Source organism: Schistocerca cancellata, chromosome 2 (assembly GCF_023864275.1).
Source record: "Schistocerca cancellata isolate TAMUIC-IGC-003103 chromosome 2, iqSchCanc2.1, whole genome shotgun sequence".
NCBI classification, from domain to species: Eukaryota; Metazoa; Arthropoda; class Insecta; order Orthoptera; family Acrididae; genus Schistocerca; species Schistocerca cancellata.
Window position 1 is genome coordinate 899,868,720 of NC_064627.1, and position 27,265 is coordinate 899,895,984.

The 27,265-nt window shown below is 41.8% G+C and overlaps 1 protein-coding gene across 1 annotated transcript in view; it reads right to left on the reverse strand.

The window, feature by feature from the left end:
* Window positions 1–27,265, reverse strand: part of LOC126162838 (brefeldin A-inhibited guanine nucleotide-exchange protein 3) — a 294,784-nt gene that overhangs the window by 22,723 nt on the left and 244,796 nt on the right. The window contains exons 21-25 of the mRNA XM_049919600.1: window positions 17,353–17,532; window positions 16,976–17,231; window positions 16,661–16,829; window positions 13,028–13,332; window positions 338–508 (exon numbers count right to left, since the gene is read on the reverse strand). Coding sequence (XP_049775557.1) covers window positions 338–508; window positions 13,028–13,332; window positions 16,661–16,829; window positions 16,976–17,231; window positions 17,353–17,532 — 1,081 coding nt within the window. The remainder of the gene's footprint in view (window positions 1–337; window positions 509–13,027; window positions 13,333–16,660; window positions 16,830–16,975; window positions 17,232–17,352; window positions 17,533–27,265) is intronic.

Below are 27,265 nucleotides of genomic sequence, written 5' to 3' on the forward strand. Positions count from 1 at the left end.
TTCCTAGACCTCTCCAGTCCTTTTCCTTCACCATTCTTTCTTCCCCTTCAATCCTTCTGCCTGAAGAAGGAGCCACTGGCTCCAAAAGCTTGCCAATCGCAACGGTATTTTATGTTTGTGCTCTGCCGCCACTTGGTGAGTAGACTTTTCATCTATCCAATTACATAATTTTAGCAATAATTGATTGTTTTCATTGTTACCTGACAGTAAAGGTAATCGTGTAATCAAACACTACTTCACCTCAGATGATTATCTTTAAAAGTTTGCACCTTTAAATAAGAATATGTCACACTTTAAAACAAAGAATGGACCAAATGTCATTATACTATAAACAAACCTTGCAAATGTGTAAGATATTCCACAACAAGATCCGTTGCCAATCCACAGCACTGTTTGAAATTGACTGCAAAATTATCCCATCCACGGTAAATACGCCCTGTTTTCCTCAACCAATTCTGCACCATTGGGAGCAATAAGTGGTTAATAGAGTACAGTCCAAATTCAGCACCTGTAAAAGAAGTATATCTGCCTGTCTATACTGTAAAATTAACCACCACTTAAGCATAAATTTTAAACTAAAATGGGCTAATGCATTAACGCGCATGCGCACGCGCACACACACACGCACACACACACACACACACACACACACACACACACACACACACACACACACAGTATCAGGGGTGGGCACAAAATGATAAATGGATCCTTCTATTGCCCACCAGACTTATCTCCTGACATAACTGAAAAGTTTAGAAAAAACCTCAGTTCACCTGTACATAAGTTACCTAATCATAATATAATCATTCATGGAGACTTAAGTCATCCAACAATTAATTGGGAAAATTACAGTTTTGTCAGTGGAGGGCGTGATAAAGACAACCAGCGAAACATTACTAAATGCCTTCTTTGAAAACTATCTAGAACAGATAGTTAGGAACCTCCTTATGATGGAAATATATTGGATATAATGGTAACAAATACACCAGACATCTTTGAGGATGTCCACATCAGAACTGGTATCAGTGACCCTCATGCAGTTGTGGCAGTGATGATTACCCAAGTACAAAGGACAACTAAAACAAGCAGAAACATATACATGTCTTTAAAAAAAAACTAGATAAATAATCAGTAGTGTCATATCTGTCATATCTCAATGAGAAACTTTAAACTTTCAGCACAGGTGAGGTGAATGTAAAGGAACTATTGTTCAAGTTTAAAAGAATAGTTGACCATGCCCTGGATAGATATGTACCCCGTAGAATTGTCCATAATGGGAGGGATCCTCCATGGTATACAATCATCGTAAAGAAACTTTGAAACAGAGATTACTGCATAATAGGTGTAAAACAAAGCTTAGGGCTATAGATAGAGAGATGCTGAGTGAAATGCGTTTTGCTGTCAAAAAAGCAATGTGCAATGTCTTCAGTGACTACCATAACAGAATGCTGAAATGATCTTCCACAGAATCCAAAGAAATTCTGATTGTATGTAAAGGCTGTTAGTGGCACCAATGTTAAGTGTCCAGTCCCTAGTGTACGAGACAGGAACACAAATCAAGGGGAACAAAGCAAAAGCTGAAATGCTTAACTATGTTTTCAAATGTTCCTTTACAAAAGAAGACCCATGATAGCTGCCGCAATTTAAAAGTCGTACCATTGAAAAGATGACTCGAATAAGTATTAGTGTCAGTGGTGTTTAAAAATAGCTGAAATTGTTAAAAATGAACAAAGCTCTGGCTCCCGATGGAATCCTTGTCAGATTCTACACTAAATTTGTGGCTGAATTAGATCTTCTTCTAACTATAATGTATCTTAGGTCCCTCAAACAAAGAACAGTGACCAGCTCTTGGAAAAAAGCACAGGTCACTCTCATCTACAAGAAGGGTAGTAGAAGTGCTCCACGAAACTACCATCCAATATCCCTGGTACTGATTTGTTGTAGAATCTTAGAACATATTCTGAGCTTAAACATAATGAGGTATCTTGATCAGAATGACTTCTTTAATGCCAAACCAGCATGGACTCTGAAAACACTGATCTTGTGAAACCCAACTTGCACTTTTCTCACGTGACATACTGAAAGCTTTGGATCAAGCCAATCAATTAGATGACATATTCCTTGATTTCTGAAAAGCATTTGACCCAGTAACACACCTACACTTATTGTCAAAGCTACCATCATATGGGGCATCACATAAATTTTGTGACTGAATTGAGGACTCCATGGTAAGCAGGATGGAGAGTCATCAGATGGAGAAGTAACATCAAGTGTTCCCCACGGAAAAGTTTTGGGACTCTTGCTGCTCATGTTGTACATTAATGACCTTGCAGGCAATATTAATAGTAACATTTTGCAGGTGATGCAGTTATCTATAATGAAGTACTATCTGAACGAAGCCGCATAAATATTCAGTCAGGCCTTGATAAGATTTCAATGTGGTGCAAAAATTGGCATCTTGCTTCAAGTGTTCAGGCATGTAAAATTCTGCACTTCACAAAATGAAGAAACATAGTATCCTATGACTATAATATCAATGAGTCACTGTTGGACCCAGCCAACTCATACAAATACCTGGATGTAACACTTTGTAGCTATATGAAAGGGAATAATCACATAGGCTCAGTCATGAGTAAAGCCGGTGGTAGACTTCAATTTATTGGTAAAACATTGGGAAATGCGAACACTCTACAAAGGAGATTGATTAAAAATCACTCGTGTGAACCATCCTGAAATATTGCTCAAGTGTGTAGGATCCATAGCAAATAGGACTGACAGGGGACACTGAATTTATACAGAGAAGGACAGCAGGAATGGTCACAGGTGTGTTTAATCTGTGGGAATGTGTCACACAGGTACTGAAGAACTGAACTGGAAGATTCTTGAAGGCAAATGTAAACTATCCTGAGAAAGTCTTTTAACAAAGTTTCAAGAACAGGTTTTAAATAATGACTCCTGGAAGATACTGCAATCCTCTAAGTATCGCTCACATAGGAGGATACAATAAGAATAATTACTCCACGCACAGAGACATTCAATTAATCATTCTTCCCACGCTCCATATATGGATGGAAGAGGAAGAAGTCCTAATAATTGATATAATGAGATGTACCCTCTGCCATTCACCTCACAGTGGTTTGGAGAGTATACCTGTAGATGCAAATGAATGTTAAACCAGTTTTATTTTTGAATTATTCTATAATTTGATAAATTTATTAATGCTAGGCTGTATGAAACACTATGGAAATGTACTGATGGATCCTTTAGTGAGTTGCAGACAGGCACAATTAAAGGACTCCTACACATAAGCTCTGGCCTGTAGCCTCTGTCAGAAAAACAGAAACACATATCATTCATTCACACAAGCAAGCACATCTCATGCACACCTGATTGTCAACTCCAGCAGCTCAGGCCAGAATGCAACTGTCATATAGGATGGAAGCAGCAATCTGGAGGGAGCAGGAAGGGGAAACAGCTGTGTACAGGTGATAGAAACCAGACATGCTATCTGCCAGAGAGTGTAGGGAACAGTACACCAACAGGCACAGCATCCAGAGGTTGTGTGGCAGGGAGGCGAGGAAATCTGAGTGAAAAAGGAGAGGAGTGGGGGAAAGATAGGAAGATGCATTGGCAGAAGGCAGCAAACAAAGAAGGTGGGAGACAAGAATGAGGAAGAGGTGACAGGGCAGATGGGGTGGAAACTGTAAGGTGAAGGGTGTGAGGCCAGCGTAGTACCACAGGTTGAGGCCAGGATAATTACAACAGCAGAGAATGTGTTGTACGGGTAAAGTCCATCTGCACAGTTCAGAAAAGCTGGTTTTGGGAGGGAGGATGCAGATGGCTCACATAGTGAAGCAGCAACTGAAATCAAGCATGTTATGTTCTGCTGCATGTTGTGCCACAGGGTGGTCTATGTTGCTCATGGCCATAGTTTGGCAGTGGCCGTTCATCCTAGTGGACAGCTGGTTTGTGGTCATACCAATATAAAATGCTGTGCTATGACTGCAGCAGAGCTGATAAATGACATGGTTGCTTTAAAACAGGTGGCCCAGCCCTTGATAGGATAGGATAAAACTGTAAAAGGACTGGAATAGGAAGTACTGAAAGGGTGGCTTGGGCACGTCCTGCACCTGGGTCTTCCACCAGGATATGATCCTTATGGCGAGGGGTTGGAATTGGGAATAGCATAGGGATGGACTAGGATGTTGTGAAGGTTGGATGGGCAATGGACCACCACTTTGGGTGGGGATGGGAAGGCTCTTAGGTAGCATGTTCGTCACTTCAGGGCACGACGATAGGTAATCAAAGCTCTGGCACAGGATATGCTTCATCTCTTACAGTCTGAGGTAATGAAGGGGGTCCTCCTTTGTGAATGGTTCTTGGGGGTGGTCGGAGGATTTGGGGTGTGAGGGGAAATGGCAGACTAGGTCTGGGGGACTGTGCCTGTTTGCAATGACCTTGGTGAGGCCCTCAGCAGACTGGGTAAGGGAGTTCTTATCATTGCATGTATGATGTCTTCGGGTGACCACACTGTGTGGGAGGAATTTTTTATGTGAAAGGGATGACGACTGTTGAAATACCAGTACTGTTAGTGGATAGGATAAAGTTACTAACAAGGGAAACTCCCCATCGCACGTCCCACAGATTTAGTGGTAAGATGGCCCAATGGATAGTTCATTGGCCCAATGGATAGTTAATCAAAAACTGAACACAGATCAAGGATGAAAATAGGAAGAAAGTGTACTGAACTGTGAAAAAATAAGCAAAGAAGAAATAGTGGACAGTCCAAGCTCAAGATATGCAACATCAAGTGAATTTGAATAGACAGGACATTGTGGTTCTATGATGATGGTATTCGACTATGAAGGAAAAATCTATCTTCAAATCTCCCTTGTGCCCCCATCTGCCTTTCCACAAAATTATGAACTGTCTGGTCACTGACATGTCCATTCACTGTATTCAAATTTGTGTCTCTGTCATGGTGTAACGTCTGTTTGCAGCAGCGAGGTGTAAGGAACGGACCTCCGCAGATGTACATACATCCTATTTGTTCTACACAAGTACCACATGTTATGACTCTTGCATTCTGTTTTGCACATTTTGACTCTTGAATTCCTTTGTTGTAACATAGCACACAGCCATTTATTTGTTGTTTTCATAACTGTGAGAGGTCACTGCAGCATCTCACCTCCACTCACTGTTCATCACATTTACCTGTGACACTAAAATATTCTTACATGACTCATATTCTATAGCCATTGTATAGTACGATAACTGCAGACAGGAAGTTCAAAACTTTGCAATAATAATAATAATAATAATAATAAAAAGAGGTGCACGAGAGAGATTTGAAAATGGGCCTCCAGCTTGTGACGAAGCAAGCTGGGATATTTTTTACTTCCCCTCTTGTTTTGCCATCTGACTCCTTAAATTTGTTTTTTCTCTTTTAACTAATTACCACTAAGAAACACAAGTATAATCTGCATTTTCATATAAGAGAAAGGTTGGCCCTCAGTTTTAAAGAAGTTAACAACAGATCTAATTTTGTGCTTAGTTTTATGTATGTAATTGATTTTCTAATTTATTTTGACTATTACTAATTAGTATCTTTCATTATAGGGTGAAATCAGTAATTGTTTTGCAACTTAAATTCTATTGCTGATGTATAAACAAATATAAATTCTGTAATAATTGTAAACATTTGGAAGGCAAAATAAAAGTATTCTTAAGGGATCTATTTGGCTGTACTCGAAAACATGTTATCAAAGCCGGCTCTTAATTAATTCCAAAGTAATTAACAGTTTTGTCAAAAGTATTGTTTGTGTAACTATATCTGTTAATTTCACAATTTAAACAAATGATTTGGCCTAACTCTTGTAGCAGAAGGGACTATTAAAAGGAACAAATTTTTCAATGTATTCAGTTAATATAATGAGTTAAGTTTTAATTGTAATTCTGTAACTTTAACTTTGAACAATGTGTAGTTTCAGTACCTATTATTGTGATGACATATAAGGCCCAATTTTTGGTCATGAGACAGTCAGTTCACAGCAGAGTTTCAGGCGAGGAACCTGTGTTGGTTAGAATGACAACAATGCCCCAACTTAACAGTGTAATAAGTGTTACACAATTAGGCCATGTGTTAAAACAGTGACAGTATCTACTCCATACGAACCTTTCTATTCTTCAAGAATTGTGAACTTTGTGGTTAGGCTTTTACTGCTCATAGATGTTCAACAGTAAACTATTGTAGCACTTTGTGGATTTTCGCCTGCTAACTAATAATGAGGCTTATGGGAAGTTAGAACAATAGTGCACTGGCCATATGTAACTATGTATTATTGGGGAGTTGTGAAAAGTGAAAGTAAAAGACTGTGAAACACAACTGTGCATCTGTTGGCTACATCATTTACAGCAGACAGTGCTGTACATCCACTCCCTATTTTTTTTCAGCCAGTGTGTCGACACCGAAGACTGTTAAAAGAAGAAACAACGTAGGTGAACCACTACAAGCTTTGCAATCCAACACCGTGACCACACAACCATGATGCCATGGTTCTTGCAATTCACTCGATGTTGCATACCTTGGGCTTCAACCATTCACTTTCTTCTTTCTTCAGAGTTCAGGACACCTTTTTCCTGTTTTCATGCTTGATCTGCATTCAGATTTTGATGGACTATCCACTGGGCCATCTTCCCACAAAACCTGAGGGAGTGCGATGGGGAGTTTCCCTTGTAAGGTGTGTGAGGAATGAGTTAGCGAGTTTGGAATCTGAAGGACATCGAGGAAGATAGTGTTCATAGCAGTAAGACCATGGGCATATGGGATGTTGGTGTATAGAGAGGTGGTGTCAACAGTGATGAGTAGGGATCCAGGAGATAAAGGTGTGGGGATGGTGGTCAGTTGGTGAAGGAAGTGTGGCGTGTGGCTCCGATGTGGAGGCTAGACTATGTGCAATTGGTTGGAGGTGTTGGTCAATGAGAGCCGAAATTCTTTCAGTGGGGGCACAATAACCAACCACAATGGGGAATCCAGGATTGTTGGGTTTGTGGATTTTGGGGAGCATGTAGAAGGTGGGTGTGCGGGGTGTCATAGGGATGAGGAAGGAAATGGAATCAGGGGAGAAGTTGTGGTAATGGCCTAAGGCTTTAAGCAGGGATTGGAGGTTGTGTTGGACTTCAGGGATAGGATTACTCTGGCAGATTTTATAGGTGGAGGAGTCAGGTAATTGGCAGAGGCCTTCCCCCAGGCAGTCACTATGATTCATTACAACACTGATGGATTAGGTCCGGATTTGTTTTGAAGCTGGTTATGGCTATTCTTTCTTCTGCTGAAAGGTTGGTGTTCTGAGGAACAGATCTGGGGAAGCATGATGAGGCAAAGCTGAAGATAAAGAATTCCTGGAAGGTGACCAGCAGATTTTTGGCTGGGTGAGGGGGATGATCTCAGTTAGATGGTGGTATGAATTGGAAGAGGCAGGGTTCAATGTTGGAATTAGGCTGGTTCTGGTTGGAGGGATTGGTGGCAAAGAAGTGTTTCCATTATAGAGATACAGAGAAGGAGAGTAGTTTTTGACAAATCCAGCATGGTTAAATTTGGGTTTGAGGATAAAGGTGAGGCCTTTGGATAGGACTGAAACTTCCGGGGAGCCGAGGGTGTAAGTGGAAAGGCTAACAACAGAGTTATGGGAATGTTTCAAGCTCTGGATTTGGTGAAGTGTTGGTAGGGAGTTTTGAAGGATGTAGCTAGTTGAAAAAGCCAGCTAGGTAGGGTTTAGGTGCTATGAGGGGCGGAGAGGAGGAACACTATGGGTAGGATATGGATTGAGTAGTAGCACCCTGAGGCGGCTGTAGGATGTCAGCAGGTTGGATAACTTACAGAGATGGTGTCTGGAATGCTCCTTTAGGTGCTGGAGAGCAAGGTATTCAATTTCAGAGATGTGAAGTATGAAGCAGGGACTGCATAGTAGTAGTATCTTCCAGAGGGAGCCGTGGTGGTTCTGGGATGCCTGTGATACGGAGATGTGTTTTTGCAGTACCAGGTTTGTGTGGGCCAGGGACTGGCAGAATCCTAAAAGGTTAAGGTTATTGTGAAAGGAGGGGCGGCATCCAGAGAAAGGAATTTTTATGGTTAGGCTGTTTGGGAGGATTCCACGATTTAGGCAGCATTTAAGAAATAGGATGTGGGACTGGATTTTAGCCAGGGAAAAGGATTCTTTTCTGAACTGGTGCAGAAAGATGGAGCAGAGGTCTATTATGGCAGAATGGTGTAAAGGAAATGGAAATGAGGTGGACATGGGCAGAATAGGTGTTGATGGTTGTGAGAGGAGCTTGATAAGTGAAAATACGTGTAAAACATACATAAAGACACATAAAAACACAGAGAGATGTGCAAAAATATGCACATATATGTAAACATACACAAACACATGTGAAATCATATAAAACTATGTAAAAATACACAAAAAACATACAGGAACATTGGAGAAAAGGTGCGGATGAGGTATGAGAGTGTGTGTGTGTTGTGACAAGGGAAGAGAGGGGAAGGGGGATGGGCTACATTGAGAATGACAGGTTCGTGTGTACGGGCAGGTGTGGAAAATAAAATGCTACAGTATCATATTTACCCAAGAATAAGGCAAGCCTGATTATAGGTTGACCCTGATTATAAGACAATCCCTTTTTTTCAAGAGGCTTCTTAACATATTCAGACTAATCCAAATTACAAACTTTTATTGATACACAGTATCTGCTTAAAAGGCAACATTATATCTACTTTAAATTTATGCCATTTATTGACTGTCTACATTTTGATAATACACAAAGAAATAAAACTAATGAGGAGAAATGGTTTATGTTAATTTGCAGACCATTTTCTTTTCTACATTTTTCACTTCCTAATCCTGCCGTCTGTGGTATCACTATCATCATCATCCAAATAGCACAGCTGTGAAATTTATATCTTCAGTGTCACAAATATTTGGCTGTTTCTTCCCAATACGTTGTGATTTCTGAGGTTGTGGTTACTATGGAACATGAAAACACAGCTGTTTTTATATGAATACATTTCAGACTTCACTTCAATACGGACTTGAGAATGTTACAGTTTCACTTGCTTCCCAACAAACTGTCTACCTGCCAATCTCTCACTGGCTGCTTACAACCATCTGTGTGCTGATGCACCCCCTTTTTTTCCCGTCATATGCCATGATGAACGTCAACAACATTGCAGCACAACTTGTATAAGTAGGCTACTAGCTCCTATCTAGACTTTTACCATCTCCCACATAAATAAATACTCTTGCTCAATTCAAACTACAAATAGATTTGGGCAAACTGCAGTTTAAACGTGGTAGGTCTTCCTGAAAAGCCAAAGTATGCAGTATACATTGTATCGGTTGGCAGCATGAGATGATTTTCTGCCCACTCATTGCTCCCCTCCATGCAGCCATCTAGTTCCCAGCCAACCTCCTTGATCTCTGCTAAGCTGGTACCAGTGTCCCCCTCCAACCCATAGTGCTGTGCCTGAGCAACTATGAAACATGGTCTGCAATACCTTCTAGGGTATAGGTCAAATGTAACAACAGCAACTAATACATAAATAAAGAATCACAATCATGATTCAGTCCAAGTCTCAAACTTCACTCGTCTCATGGTTTACTAATGAATGTTTGTACTATCACTCTAGCGACAACATTTCAACTATGATTTCTTTCGTTTGTTAGAAATTTAATTATGGATTAATTTTCCTTCTTGTTTCTTCTGAATGTCACTATAATGTTCTAAAGCTGACTAAAAGCTGCTAACATTTTTACCTGGTATTCTAGTACATGAACAGCGACAGAATTTCTCACTTCCAAACTACTTAGTAAATCATTACAGGCTCCCACAATCAAATAAAATGTCAATCTGGGTTCAGAATCAAGTAATGTTTTTGAAGGCCAACACTTCTGCTTTTGAATGTTACCTATACATTAAAAGCAACATTAACGTTTCTACAAGGTATCCACATATTTATGAGAATTTTTACTGTAAATCTGCTCAGATACAACAAGAGCTTTTAAGATGATAGCACTAAATTCTATCTCCTCCTCTGTTTCACAAAACTGTCAAATTTTAAGCACCCCAATAGACTGTTGTAGTGCCTAGTTCATAGTTTCTGACATATCCCTTGCAATAGTGCCATACAAGTCAAATGTCACGTGATAGAAAGCACAACATCAATACTGTATCGAGCACTTTGTCATATTGGGAAATCTTGAGCCTGTTTGAATGCGAGTAGATTTTGCCCAGCCCAGCTCTTCTGAATTCTCCAAAATAAATTTGCACATGACCTCAATAGACAAAGCTTTATTTGTCAATGTAAGGCAACCCCTGCATACTCTATTAAACAATGTAAAAACACAGAAATAGTTTAATCTGTGCATATAAGAAGAGTCTGTCAGGTTTGGGAAAAAACCTCGTCTTATAACCAGGCAAATAAAGTAGGTCAGGATGAGGGCTAAAAGTGGGATCAATAGGATAAATATAATTATAACTATTGGAGGAAATAATCTGGGGCAACAGATGCTGCATCAACAATCCATGCAGTCACAAAGCCTGTGTTGTGTGTGGACAATCATTGATACAGTGTGGCTCAGAAGCAGATAGGGTTTGGAAAATGGTGAATGAACACAGGAAAGCAGAAAAAGAATTGACACTGAAAAGAGTAATGTTATGGAGAATAGTAACAAAGGAAAACATCGCAGGATTGTAGAGAGGAAGAAACAACAATGGAAATTCCAGGTATGAATATTGACAATATAGGAAAGATAGATTGCTACTTATTGTAAAGATGGCACATTAAGTTGCAGAAAGATATAGCCATACACAACCTCAAAACAAATCCTGACCTAATCACCCTACTTGCAGACACAAGTTCCACCAGTGTTGTTATGAACTGCAGTGACTGCTTGGCGGAAGACCTCTGCCAATTATCTGACTCCTACAAATATAAACTCTGCCAGAGTGATCCCATTCCTGAAGTCCAAAACAACCTCCAATCCCTCCTTTAACTTAGGAACTTCTCACAACCTCTCCTCTGAACCCATTCCCTCCTCAGCCCTTTGGAACCTCATACACCCACCCTTCACATTCTCCCCGAAATCAACAAGCCCAACAATCCTGGAACATCATTGTGGCTTGTTATTGTATCCCCATTGAAATAATTCCAGTTCTCACTGACCAACACCTCCAACCAACTGCATGTAATCATGAAAGATACAAATCACTTCCTTCACTGACTCTCCACATCCCCACCCCTTCACCTCCTGGATTGCTATTCATCACTGTTGCTGCCACCTCCCTACACACCAACATCCCTAAGGCCCACAGTTTTACCCCTATTGAATACTACCTTTCCAATGTCCTTCAGATTCCAAACCCACTATCTCATTCCTCACACATTTTAGTAACTTTTTCCTAACTACCAAAATTACCTGCATTTCAACAGCTGTCATCCCTTTACCACCAAAAAATCCCTCCCACACAGCCTGGCCATCCAAGGATGGCATATCTGCAGTGACAAGGACTCCCTTACCTAGTAATCTGAGGATCTCATGAGGTCTCTGCAAATAGCACTACCCAAGGCCTAGTCTGCAAATGAATCTCCCATGCCTTTTCCCCTCACACCCCAATTCCTCCCTCCACCCCCACCCCCCAAAATCAGCCACAAAGGAGGGCCCTCTTCATCACCTAATACCACTTCAGACTGGAACAACTAAACCACATCCTTTGCCAGGGCTTTGATTGCCTACCATCATGCCCTGAAATAAGGGACATCTTATCAATCCTCCTAAAGTTGTGTTCCTTCGCCCACCCAATCTCCACAACATCCAGCCCATCCCTATACTATTCCTAATCCCAACCCCTTGCCACAAGTATCATAGCCTGTGGAAGACACAAGTGTAAGACCTGCTCAAGCCATCCACTCGGTACTTCCTATTACGGTCCTGTCACAGATTTCTCCTACCCAACCAGGGGCCAGGCCACCTGTGAAAACAACTATATCACTTACCAGCTCTGCTGCAATCATTGCACAGCTTTTTATATGACTCCAAACCAGCTGTCCACCAGAGTGAATGGCCACTGCCAAACTGTGTCCATGAGCAAGGTAGACCACCCTGTGGCACAACATGCAGATGAACATAACATTCTTGATTTCAATGGCTGCTTCACTACGCGAGTCACCTGGATCCTCTCCTCCATAACTAGCTTTTCTGAAATGTTCAACTGGGGATTATCTTTGTAACACATTCTCTACTCCTATAATTATCCCAGTCTCAACCTACACTGGCCCCACACCTTCCACCCAACAGTTTCCACCCCCTCTGCCCTGTCACATCTTCCTCATTCTTGTCTCCTACCTTCTTTGTTTGCCGACTTCTGCCAATGCATCTGCCCATCTTTCCTGCTCCCATCCATTTTTGCTCCCTGTTCCCTGCCTCTCTGCTCCACAACTTCCTGACTCTGTGCCTGTTGGCACAGTGTTCCCTGCACCATCTGCCAGACTGCACTCCCCCCCCCCCCCCCCCCCCCCCACCGGCACACTACTGCACCTCCCACACTCTCCCCACCTTAACAGACTGCTGCATTCTGGCCTGAGCTGCCACAGTTGGCAGTCGTGTGCATGAAGTGTGCTTACTTGTGTGAATAAAAGGTGTGTGTTTCTCTTTTTCTGACAAAGGCTGTGGCCAAAAGCTTATATGTAAGTGTCTTTTAATTGAGTTTGTCTGCAACTTAACATGTCATCTTTATGGTAAGTAGCAATCTATCTTTCCTACACTACTGATAGTCCTACCCGGAGTTTCCATTGTTTGATTTTATTCTTTAGTGAGCTTACTTTGCTTGTGAGTGATATGCTAAAAAGTTCACACACTACAAATAATGAACTTTGTGTGCTTTGCTTTAGAGATATAATAATGACTTTTGAATGTTGTGACATATGAGTACACAAATAACATTTTAAAATTAATAGCTTACTAACCAGGCATACTGAGCAACTCCCTTAACAGCTGAAACAATACATCCAAGGCATACGGTTGATAACGGCGTGGGCAGGTCATTGTAGCACTTGCCAGTCCTTCCAATAGTATGAACCACACTCGTAAAACACCACTAGGTTTGTCTAAAGCATCCAGCGATAGCATCTCACCACTGATACTAAGTGAGCTGTATGAAATACCACCATCCATATTACTCTCAGCATCACTTGTACCCATTTCAAATTGAGTAACTTCCACATTTGGTATTAATGGATCCACAACTTGTGGTGAGTTGTTTAGCTGAATCCTATGAATAGCAAGAAACAAGTTTTTGTTTACATAACTGAATAATATTCATTGTCACTATGTACTGCATACACATTTTTTAAAAGCAATGTAACAAGAATTTAACACATTACTTATTCAATGTACTATGAAGATCCACAATAAAATGATAAGCACCCTCGGCAAAGGTGATCCCAACTTTTTTTAAAAAAAACATGCAACTATTTAATTCTTATCAGAAGTATGGAGGAGTAAAATACAAATATTGGGGTGAATTCAAGCAAATATTCACTTTATAGCTGAAGTATTGAACTACAATGGGCCACATAAAGAAAAACTTGAACAGTGACAATAATATGAAAAGGATAGTTGCTATTCATCATATAGTAGAGATGCTGAGTCACAGATAGGCACAATACAGAGACTGTTGGAAATGAACTTTCACCCAACTTGGCCTTCTTCGGAAAGAGAACACTCTCTCTCTCTCTCTCTCTCTCTCTCTCTCTCTCTCTCTCTGGCCATTGAGGCCCGACTCTTTTATTGTGCCTATCTGTGACTCAGCATCTCCATTATATGGTGAGTAGCACTCATCCTTTTCAAAATATTGTTATATTCTATCCTGGATTTTCCATTGTTTGAAAACGAGAACAGTATAGTACAACTTCAGAACATGAGTTCTTCATCAAAAAGCATACTCGTACTTGTGAGCACATTCATACAAAAAGCCTCCAACGAGAAATAAAAGTTTAGAAGTAGAGTTATAATATTAATATATGGCTATCCACTGCCCAAGGCCTCAATATATCATGAGGTGTTATATTTTTTCAGTGTGTTGTTTGCATGCCATATAGCAGGAGCAGAAGCCTGGAGAATACACGGCACATTCCCAAAGTAAGTTTCATCACTGTTTTTGAAGGAGAAGATGGTACACCAGGCGATGCAAACAAACACTGTATGAATCCACACCTGTTGTTGGTTCAGTGACAGAAGGGGTGTCAGCAGACTTGAAATGATGCATGTGCAGTGTGCTGAAGAAGAAAAAGTAGCAGCAGATTGGGGCCCTCGAGGTTGAGTACACAGCACGGTGGCAGGTGGATGTGTACTGACAATGTGGATGCGATGGAAGTGCATGCTGTTATCTGGTATGAATGGGCTTGTGGGACTAGTCTTTTTGTCACCCATGAATGCCTACAGATTGTGTATGGTGAAGAGGTCATGTCTGTCAAAAGGTTGGTTGCTGGAGTTGCGTTATCTGAGAGGGAGGGCAGAGTGGAGGATGAAGGTTGAAGTGGGCATCCTTCAACATCCAAGAATGAAAACAACACTGGTAGAGTACATGACATACTGTTAGCAGTCAGGCACATAATGGTGTCAGACACACTGTTTATTAGTTGTGCTAAAGCCCATCACATGCTCCATTCTCTAAGGGGTTACTGAAAAGTGTGCAAGATGTGTGCCAAGAAACCTGAGCCCAGATCACAAGATTGTGAGAATGGGAATCAGCTTCGACCACTCAGTGCAATATGTGTGAGAGGGAAATGAGCTCCTGTTCAGAATCCTCAGAGGCTATGAGACTTTAACTGAGAATCCAAGAGTACCTCAATGATGTGGAAGCATCCCAGTTCCCAGTGAGGAAAAAATTCGAAGTGTCACCTACCACAAGAAAGGTTATGGTCATAGTGTTCTGGGACATGAAAAGTGTGATTCTCCTTGATTTCCTCCAGCAAGGAATCATCAAATGCATCATTTGACAAAAGAGAGTAGAGCTCTTGAGTGAAGGTGGAGTGCTCTTGGACAACAAAGCAAAACCACACACAGCAAGGCTTGCACAGGATCAGATTTGTCACTTCGGTTGGGAGACACTGGATAGCCCAGACTACAACCCCAGTCTTGCCCCCACTGGACTTTCGACTGTTCCGTGCATTAAAAGCTGCTCTCTCGGGATGCCATTTCCAAACCAATGCTGACGTGGAGCACGCTGTGAGACAATTCCTAGCATTACAGGACACTGAGTTATACCAGAGTGGTTTCTTCAAACTATACGCATGCTACATCAAATGTTTCCGTGTCAGTGACAACAATGTCAAAAAATAGTGCAAGGTGTATAGTTCATGAAGCCATGGTGTATTTATTTTTGGCAATAAAATTTCTGTGTGTAAAACAATGATGAAACTTATTTCCAGAATGTCCATCATAAGTATTGATCTGCACAGTCAGCTATAATAGACTATAGCACCAATAACTACAGTAAGAAGCTAAAGCATATTTCAAAGAAATGCTGAAACAACAAAATGGTGGAAAATGAAAATATAGATGATAGAGACTCGTGCTTCCATTGTCATAGCATCCATCTACAGGAAGGAAAATGGATGAATACTTAAGACAAGTGAAAAATAAAGGGTTGCAGAATATAGTAGACTCCAGTGGGGCAAGAGGGGTGAGCGTATAAAGGAATGCAATTTCTGAGAGCCACAAAAAGCTAGGACTCTTCTTTGGGTGCAAGCAAACATTGCAGATGAAATGTTATTATGGCAATCACATGCAAAAAGATATGAATAGAAGATGAACTGAATTAAAGGAAAAGATGGAAATATAGTGAACATGGACACATAATCTAGAGTTATATTTCCTTCACCAACTGTGAATTAGAACTACAAATATAATACTCCAGATTTAGGAATGAAGAATTTAATGCATGTAATCTTCAGCAAGGCCTTTCATATCTAGAATGCGGGAATTAATGGGCATATAGTTCTTTCTCAAATACTCCTAAAGTAGTTTGTTTTTGACAGTGTATTATTCTAAATTGTTTGATGATGATGATGATGTTTGGTTTGTGGGGCGCTCAACTGCGTGGTTATCAGCACCCGGACAATTTCCCAACCTTTGCTCAGTCCAATTTCGCCACTTTCCTGGATGATGATGAAATGATGAGGACAACACAAACACCCAGTCATCTCGAGGCAGGTGAAAATCCCTGACCCCGCCGGGAATCGAACCCGGGACCCCGTGCTCGGGAAGCGAGAACGCTACCGCGAGACCACGAGCGGCGGACTTCTAAATTGTTGAGGAACATCAGAGGTTTATCAAAAAATTCCATTAGCCACTGATGAAAAGAAAAGGAAATAAACATAATAGTTATGATAGTTAGTATGAGAAAAGTAAAAGCGTAATTTAGGTAAATTAATACAATATATATATACAGACAAACTTAAGCGCACAGACATGCACATATGAAAGCATGTACACATTCATAGGAGTCTCTTTTTCCTTATGGCACAATATAAACACAATTCTAGAACATGCACAGCATCAATTTATTAAAAAGATTGCAACATGCAAAAATGTACCTGTGGGCTGAGTGAAACACTGGGCATGCAGGCATATTGTACATAGATGCTAAAATGTCAGCACATCTCTCAAGATATCTTAGTGCAGCCAGGCAAAGTTCCACAGATGGATTTAAATGAGAACCTGTGAATTCATCTGGTGGGTAACCAGAAATTTCTTCAATTTCACCTGCGTATGAAATGACAAGAGATATTTTATTTCAAACAAACATTACAATTACACTGATACCTAATATTCCTGTGTTATTTACATAAATGCATAGACTTTATTTAGACAGCTTAGTCAATATAACTGTCAATGATAAGCAATTCTACACTTACTTGGACCTCGTACATGTTTCAGTAGGCAAAGTATGCAATCGACTGCAGCATTTGAGAACACCAATGCATTATCAGTTTGCAGAAATACTTCAAACACATCCAGCAAAGCACGAAGGTGGCTGTTTATGTTATCTCCAGCAGTCTGTGAAAATGGTAATTTGACTACCCTAAGAGCACCAAAAAGGGGGCGCCAGCCAGATCGTATTTCAGTTCTGTTTGCTTCCACAAATTCACAAATACAGCTCACAATCTGAAAACCACAGCCAGGATAAGTAACAATTCCATTTATAAAGTCAGATTAGAAAAACTCTATTATTGGCAAAAAGGAAATTTATCATTCATTCTACATAAATATTCTACAACTGAATTACCTGATCCTGAACATCTACATCACAGAGTTCAAGACACAGTAGATTTTCAAAAGGTTTGAAGAGAGCTTCATTAAAATGAAAATACGGTAGCTCTGTCTGCTCATTCAAGAGGGCATTTACAGCATCATGAATGCATGCAACTGCTTTTTTGGAGATGGCTCGTTCCTTATGACATGCAGCCTGGAAAAAAGAGTAGTAAATGTTTTGACACTTTACCCAGAAGTTTACAATTATTAGCAGGGATCTTTTGTAAACTATTTCTGTGCACAACACACTTCAGTGCCACTATTTGTTTTTAGAAATACAACACCAAAACACTGAACTGAGAGGCTCTTACACCTTGTAAACTGAGTAGAAGTAATTGTGCAATTCAACAGAAATTTAACTTACAAATGGCATTTTCATTTGTAAGTAGCTCTGCAAGACAGAGCAAATATCAAATACATGTTCATAAATACATAAAAATTCAGCTTGAACTGTCCTATACATTTAAAAGATATTAATGGATCCCGTAATTTCCCTGTGACTGACTGGCTCAGTCTGAGAAGAAATATTAGAGTTTAGCCTGAAGCACAAAGAGGATGAATAAACACATAATAGTCCAGTTCTGATAAAAACAGCAGTGTATCACTAAGCAGAAAGGAGATGCATAATTACTGAAAACATGATAATTAATACGTGAATGTGGAACAACTGCTTTCGATAAAAGATGGACTCTGTTATTGCATAACCAATATTTCACAAAATTTTCTAATAAAATTCCCATCCGCTCTCAACCATAGCATTAGAGGAGTATTAAAATGTTTTGTAAATGACATCAGATTTTGCTACAATACATTAGAAAGTTTATAATTCAAAGAATAACACTAGATGCAATCAGCAGTCTAAAGATTTGATGACTTGGGACAAAAGTTTCAGGATATTTTATGTATATGAGGTCTCTTACTTCCTCCAGATAAAAAATCTACTGAGAAGTAGACAAGCATATAAGCAAAATAAAAAATTCCTTCTTCAGAGAGCATGTGCATGCACATTGCCCCCCCCCCCTCTCCCCCAACCCACACACACATACACAACTGTCTCTTGATGCTGCAGCATGAGTAGAAATCTTGGATTTGGTTGGAGTTCGAGACAGGGGCTAGGGGGTGGGGCGAGGGAGAACATAATGGGAGAGGGGTTGGGAAATACTGTAATTAAGTGGAACATATAGGCCCATACAGAGGTGGCTTTTTGTATGGACTATCCCAAAAGTAATTGAAAACCTAAATCTAGATGGTTGGACGTTGTTTTGAACTGCAACCTGTACCGTAGCAAGTTATTCCGTGTTATGATAGGTGCAGTAAATTATGGAGCCATGAGCACCTCTGGTCCAGTAACTGCAAGAGATTCATTCATTTATTTTATTTAGTTAGGACATAGTTGGCACACCTATATCAGTTGCCACATGTGGCAGTGACTCAGCCTGCCAGTAGAATGCTACAAATATTTATAGTCCCTAAGACTATAAATAAACTAGATTAGTTATTCCCCCATTTTGTTCAAACTTCACACATGCTTTTTAATACTGATAAAATGATGCTCTCCAAATTTCATTTTATTTATTTTAGTTTAATGGATAGAAAATTTTACCTAAGAATCATACAAAACCAGTCTGGTATTTCAAAACTGATTGAGTAATGGCAACAGATTGACTTTCAACATATTATGGAACTACTATGAAAAGTTCAGCTCCTAAAAATCAATTAACTAGAATCTTTCATTATACAGCATTTGTAATTTTTATCTGACGTAATACTGTAAGCTTCTAAAATTAATATGCAGTTAAAATTTGTTATGAGAGTGCATGGGAGTGAATTTGAGGGTGACTGAGGGACATTTGAAAATTCAAAATCTTTTATTTTGTGAAGATCTATGTGAAATCCAAACCGTGGGAGAAATTCCTGGGAAGAACCAGAAGTCATGTGACAAATGTCTGAGTCAGCATGTTTTTGTAAAAGGCAGCCAGAAAAGATTATGAATGGAATAAGTTAATTTTTTAATTTTGGAATTATTAGACCGTCAGTGAGAGTGCACCACGAGTTCCTGCTACTAATAAGGCGATTACACCGTTTGCTTGTTACATATTTTTACAAGCTTCAAACAGGGGCGACTTATTTTCAGTTATCTGTGTAGTTACTAGTTTATTTTTGTAATTTCTTGCATGTTCGAGTGCTTACTAGGCACAACCTTTTATTTCAATACTGTGTAGTGTACAATACCGTCGTTGCTATCGACCCTTGTATCATAAAGGCTTTTGTTTGTCTGGTTAGAACAGCTCAGTGTCAGTTAGACCATCAGTGAGAGAGCACATCGATTTTGCGGTTCTAATAAGGCGAGTACACTGATCATTTATTGCATATTTTTATGAGCTTCAAACAGGAGCGACTGAGTAATGGACAGGAACTGTGATTGTTGTGTACAGATGGGAGCTGAGTTGGTGACCCTTCGCTCACAGCTCCAGGCTGCGTTGGCTTCCGTCACACAGCTCCAGGCTGCTGCCAAGGGGCGTCACTGTGGGGGATGAACGCGGGGATGCGAGGGACATCAAGCACGTCCCACGTGTCCTCCGATCGGCCCACCGCTGTGACCACCCTGGGTACTGCCTGCACTGAGATTGAGCCCTCACCCGTGGTAGAGTGGGAGATCATTCCAAAGTCTGGCAGGCAGCAAAAAACTTTCCGAGGGGCCGATCGTAGGGCCTCCCCGGTTCGTTTGACGAACAGGTTTCAGGTGTTATCTGTGGCTGCCGATGTCTCTGAGCCGGATGCAATTGTCCACCCTGTTCCAGAGGAAGCTTCTGGGCCCGCAAGGTCTGGGTGTTACCAGATGGTGGGTTTGATGGCAACTGGGAGTTCCAACGTTAAGCACATAATGGGGCCCCTTAGGAACATGGCTGCAAAGGAGGGGAAGGAAGCCACTGTGCACTCCGTGTGCATTCCAGGGGGAGTCATTCCGTATGTGGAAAGGCTGCTTCCGGATGCCATGAAGAGTACAGGGTGCAGCCAACTGCAGGTGGTGGCTCATGTCGGTACCAATGACGTGTGTTACTTTGGATCGGAGGAGATTCTGTCTGGTTTTGGGCAGCTAGCAGAAATAGTAAAAACTGCCAGTCTTGCTTCCAAGAATAATGTGGAGCTCACCATCTGCAGCATCGTCGATAGAACTGACTGTGGTCCTTTGGTGCAGAGCCAAGTGGAGAGTCTGAATCGGAGGCTCAGATGGTGGGTATCCAGGTTCCACTTAATAGGTCAGGAGTCCACTACACACAGTAGGTGGCTACACAGGTAGCGGGGGCTGTGTGGAAGGGACTGGGAGGTTTTTTAGGTTAAAGGGTCTCGAGAATCACAGAAGGGGCGTCTGTCTAAAAGTGGATGGGTAAAACACAGTAAGGTATAACTCTTCAGGCTTCCCGGCGAGATCTTGACATGTGGAACAATCGGGTCTACTGCCGGATATTTGTGTCGCTCTAGCACAAACACGTTACCTTCTTCAGATGCTACCTGAGACTGCCATGTTGAAGGATCTTGTCCAGTATTTATGCCCAGAAGGCGCTGGATGCTCTCTTTGCCGTCCGCGCCCGCCTGGCACTGCTTGTAAGGTGTTGTTTCTTCCCCGGTGCTCCCTCGGACGTCCGCGCCCGACTTGGTCTCCATCTGTGGCAGCTCTCTGAGACCTGCCATTTGCTGGGCGCTCCATTCGCGGTCCGCGCCCGCCTGGCGCTGATCCTACGGTGTTGGCACTTCCCTGGTGCTCCGACAGTTGTCCGTGCTCGGCTCGTCCATCATCTGCGGTCGTGGTAGCTGTCAGAGCCCCGTCCTGCGTCGGGAGTTGCGTTCCCGGACCGCACCCTCCTGGTGCTACTCGTACAGTGTTACTACTTCTTGAGGAGTTTGTTGGTTCATTTCGTTGAGCCCTGATAAGCTCCAGAGCCGGACTCCACGCCGAGCTGAGCTGGTAACCGCTATCTCGGTTTATTATGTTATCTGTGACCTTGATCTCGATGGCCTCCTTTATGACACTGTCCCAAAATCTTGGCATCTGTGTCACAATTTTGTTGTTGTTATAGTCCATTGAGTGGCCAAGCTCCAGAGAGTACTCCGCTATGGCAGATTTTGTTGCCTGTCAAGAGTCTGGTGTGCCTCTGGTGTTCTTTGCACCTGACGTCCACCGTTGTGGTTGTCTGGCCACACTGGCATGGGATGTTGTAAATGCCTGGTTTACGTAGCCCCAGGTCGTTCTTCACACTCCCTAGCATGGTCCCAGTTTTGGAGGGTGGACAAAAGATACTCTTTATGAGCAAATGGAAGGAGTGGCAATGGGCAGCTCTTTATCACCTGTGGTAGCCAACCTTTTCATGGAAAGGTACGAAGAGGAGGCACTTGCATCAGCCACTTACCAACCCAAGTGCTTTCTTAGGTATGTTGATGACACTTTTGTCATTTGGCCCCATGGTAGGGAGAAGCTAGATGACTTTTTGGAACATCTAAATTCACGCCACCCAAGTATAAAATTTACTATGGAGCTAGATAAGGATGGACAAGAGGATGGTCAAGAGGAAGGCAGATGGCACTTTGGGGCACAGTGTGTATTGTAAGCCCACCCACACTGAGTTATACCTTCAAGCCAGTAGCTGCCACCACCCGGCACAGAAGAATGGAGTCTTAAAAACATTGGTTCACAGGGCTCGAGCTCTGTCAGATACAGAAAGTCTGGCCACAGAGATAGAACATCTACAGTTGATGTTCAGCAGAAATGTATAATCCTCCACAAACATCCAAAGGGCACTTCATACTACCAATCAACCACAGGGTACACAAGAGGAGCCAGAGGAGGCGAAGAAGGTGGCATACCTGCCATATGCTGGACCTATTTCTGCAAAGATCAGCACAATTCTTTCAAAATATGATATAAAGAGTATCTTCTGTCCACCCTCCAAAATTGGGACCATGCTAGGCAGTGTGAAAGACGACCTGGGGCTACGTAAACCAGGCATTTACAACATCCCCTTGCCAGTGTGGCCAGACAAGCAGGACGGTGGACGTCAGGTGCAAAGAACACCAGAGGCACACCAGACTCTGACAGGCAACAAAATCTGCCATAGCCGAGCACTCTTTGGAGCTCGGCCACTCAATGGACTATAACAACACCAAAATTGTGACACAGACGCCAAGATTTTGGGACAGTGTCATAAAGGAGGCCATCGAGATCAAGGTCACAGACAACCTAATAAACCGAGACAGCGGTTACCAGCTCAGCTCGGCGTGGAATCCGGCTCTGGAGCTTATCAGGGCTCAACGAAATGAACCAACAAACTCCTCAAGATGTAGTAACACTGTACGAGTAGCACCAGGAGGGTGCGGTCCGGGAACGCAACTCCCGACGCAGGACGGGCCTCTGACAGCTGCCACGACCGCAGATGATGGACGAGCCGAGCACGGACAACCGTCGGAGCACCAGGGAAGTGCCAACACCGCAGGATCAGCGCCAGGCGGGCGTGGACCACGAATGGAGCGCCCAGCAAAGGACAGGCCTCAGAGAGCTGCCACAGATGGAGATGGTGGACTAGGCAGGTGTGGACGTCCGTCGGAGCACCAGGGAAGTGCCAACACCTCGGGAGCAGCGCCAAGCAGCCGCGGACCACGAACGGAACGCCACATGTGGGTCCGGCCCCAGACAACTGCCACGACCACAGATGGTAGACGAGCCAGGCGCAGACGTCCGTGGGAGCACCAGGGAGGGGTAAAAACCTCAGGAGCAGCACCTGGCGGGCGCGGACTGCGAACGGAACGCCTGACACAGGACAGGCCTCAGAGAGCTGCCACAGATGGCCCCCAAGTGGGGGGCAGACGTCCGAGGGAACACCGGGGAAGAGATAACACATTACAAGCAGCGCCAGGTGGACGCGGATGGCAAAGATAGCACCCAGCGCCCTCTCAGCATAAATACTGGACAAGATCCTCCAACACGGCAGTCTCAGGTAGCACCTGAAGAAGGAAACGAGTTACGTGGCCGAAATATTGTGCCAGAGCGACACAAACATCCAGCAGTAGACCCGATTGTTCCACATGTCACAGTAAGGTAGTTGTAGAAACGATTGGTATTGTAGTTGTAAATTGTCATAGCTATGTTGGGAAAGAACCAGAGCTCCAAGCCCTAATAGAAAGCACTGAAGCTCAAATAGTTGTAGGTACAGAGAGCTGGCTAAAGTCAGAAATAAGTTCAGCTGAATTTTTTTTCAAACAATCTAACAGTGTTCAGAAAGGATAGATTAAATACAGTTGGTGGTGGAGTATTTATTGTTGTCAGAGGTAATTTGCCTTGTAGTGAAACTGAAGTAGATAGTTCGCGTGAAATAGTGTGGGTAGAGGTTATACCTGACAATCGGAGTAAACTATTAATTGGATCGTTTTACCAACCCCCTGACTCAGAAGATATAGTTGCTGAACAGTTCAAAGAAAATTTGAGTCTCATTTCAAAAAGGTACCACGCTTATAGAATTATAGTCGGTGGTGACTTCAATCTATCCTCGATATGCTGGCAAAATTATATGTTTAAAGGCAGCGGCAGGCATAAGATGTTATCCAAAATTGTACTGAATGCTTTCTCAGAAAATTAATTTGAACTATTAGTTCATGAGCCCACTCGACGAGTAAATGGTTGTGAAAGCATACTTGACCTTTTAGCAACAAATAATCCTGGACAAATTTTGAATATTGTGACGAGTACAGGGATTAGTGACCACAAGGCAGTTGCTGCTAGGCTAAATACTGTAACATCTACAACCATCAAAAAGAAACGCAAAGTATATCTATTTAAAAAAGCTGATTCCTTCAGATCTGATCATGTAAGTGTAGAAAAGTTGTGCAATGTTTTCAAAGAGATAGTATCGACAGCAAGTGAGAGATATATACCACATAAATTAATAAGTGTTGGTACTGACCCCCATGGTACACAAAACAGTTCAGATCGTTGTTGCAGAAGCAACGAAAAAAGCATGCCAAATTTAAAAGAATGCAGAATCCCCAAGATTGGCAAAGTTTTACAGAAGTTCGAAATATACTGCGTACTTCAATGCGAGATTGCTTTAATAATTTCCACAACGAAATTCTGTCTCGAAATCTCGCAGAAAACACAAAGAGATTCTGGTCATACATAAAGCACATCAGTGGCAATACGCAATCAATACCTTCACTGCGCGATAACAATGGTGAAGTCACTGATGGCAGTGCCACTAAAGCAGAGTTATTAAACATGGTTTTCCAAAACTCCTTCACCAAAGAAGACAAAGTAAATATCCCTGAATTCCAATCAAGAACAACAGCCAAGATGAGAAACATAGAAGTAGATATCCTCGGTGTAACATAGCAGCTTAAATCACTTAATAAAGGCAAGGCCTCTAGTCCAGACTGTATACCAGTCAGGTTCCTCTCGCAGTATGCTGATACAATAGCTCCATATTTAGCAATTATATACAACTGCTTGCTAACAGAAAGATCCATACATAAGGACTGGAAAATTGCTCAAGTCACACCAATACCCAAAAAGGGAAGTAGGAGTAATCCGCTGAATTACAGGCCTATATCACTAACGTTGATTTGCAGTAGGGTTTTGGAACATATACTGTATTCAAAAATTATGAAGTACCTTGAAGAAAATGATTTATTGACACATAGTCAGCACGGATTCAGAAAATATCGTTCTTGTGAAACACAACTAGCTCTTCATATTCATAAAGTAATAAGTGCTATCAACAGGGGATGTCAAATTGATTCCATATTTTTAGATTTCCAGAAGGCTCTCGACACTGTTCCTCACAAGTGGTTTCTAAACAAACTGCGTGCCTACGGAGTATCACCTTAGTTGTGCGACTGGATTCAAGATTTCCTGTCAGTTCGTAGTAATAGTTGGAAAGTCATCGAGTAAAACAGAAGTAATATCCGGCGTTCCCCAAGGAAGTGTTATAGGCCCTCCATCGTTCCTGATCTATATTAACAACATGGGAGACAATCTGAGTAGCTGTCTTAGATTGTTTGCAGATGACGCTGTCATTTACCGTCTTGTAAAGTCATCAGATGATCAAAACAACTTGCAAAATGATTTAGCTAAGATATCTGTATGGTGCGAAAAGTGGCAATTGATGCTGAAGAAAGAAAAGTGTAAAGTTATTCACTTGAGTACTAAAAGAAATTAGCTAAATTTCAATTACGCGATAAGTCACACAAATCTGTAGGCTGTAAATTCAGCTGAATACTTAGGGATTACAATTACAAATAACCTAAATTGGAACGATCATGCAGATAATATGGTGGGTAGAGCAAACCAAAGACTATGATCCATTGGCAGAACACTTAGAAGGTGGAACATGTCTACTAGAGAGACTGCTTATACCACGCTTGTCCACCCTATTCTGGAGTATTGCTGTGCGATGTGGGATCCGCATCAGGTGGCACTGACGGATGACATCGAAAAAGTACAAAGAAGGGCAGCTCGTTTTGTATTATCGTGAAATAGGGGAGATAGTGTCACAAACATGATACGTGAATTGGAGTGGTAATCATTAAAACAAAGGCATTTTTCATTGTGACAGGATCTTCTCATGAAATTTCAATCACCAGTTTTCTCCTCCAATTGTGAAAACATTCTGTTGGCACCCACCTACATAGGGAGAAATGATCATCACAATAAAATAAGATAAATCAGGGCTCACACAGAAAAATTTAAGTGCTCATTTTTCCCGTGTGCTGTTCAAGACTGGAATGGTAGAGAGACAGCTTGAAGGTGGTTCGTTGAACCCTCTGTCAGGCACTTTATTGTGAATAGCAGAGTAATCATGTAGATGTAGGTGTAGATGTAGATGTAGATGTGGATGTAAATCTAATATAATAAATAGAAGTTTTGCTTACATAAAATTACTTTCTACATTGTGACTGGGTAAGAGAGGATTTTGCCACAAGAATCATCTACAAAGAATGTTCTGATTGGTCAGTCAGATCAACAGATAGTCAGAATTGAGAGCTTCCCACACAGAGAGGGGGGTGCTATCTGTGGGAGGACACTGCCCAGGAGAGCCGCTTCTGAACCATTGTACTGAACACATTACATTAGATCACTCTTCGAAAATAGTAAATAAAAAGGAAAGAATTAGAGTCATTAATTTTGTTCTGTAAAAGAAGATGACTGAATCAACCAAATGTTTCACTTGCGTAAAGTTGTGAACATGGACTTGATAGCCATTTAACAAATCTTAGTGGCAATACATAGACAACAGAACTTCAAATATCTTACTACAAGAAGGTAGACCCTAAATGCCCGATATTTATCATGAACTTTCAGGAACTGATTTTTCACTAGAGTTTTGTGACCTCTATCTGATACGTATTAGGTGACAACTAGGTAGTACCTGCTATGGCAGAATGAAAGGTCAACAAGCACACAAGAAGCCTATCGAGGTAGGTGGACTGGACTGTATGAACATAATAACAACACGAAGAAAACCAAACCCCACCGCACCACACACCCTCCTGAATATGAGTCCAGTCTCTTACAAATGCACCAAATAGCTCAGCCTCATGGAGAGGAAGTAGGAGGCTCACAGGGAGGGAGGGAAGCAAGGTGGGAAGGAAAGTATGGAACATAATGGATTGCGAGTAGGAGAAAACAATAAAGAAATAGGAAAGATTAAAAAAGTAAAAAGTAAAAAAGGGGGAGACATGTGGGCACAATGGTTGAATTTGATGGGAACAGTAGGGGGAGAGGGGAGGGATGAGGGCAGATGCAGGCGGAATACAGGTGTACAGGAAAGGTCAATGAAGAAAGTATGTGCTGCAACTCACCTGGACAACTGGGAAAAGGCAATGTGTTGAGGAGGAAACAG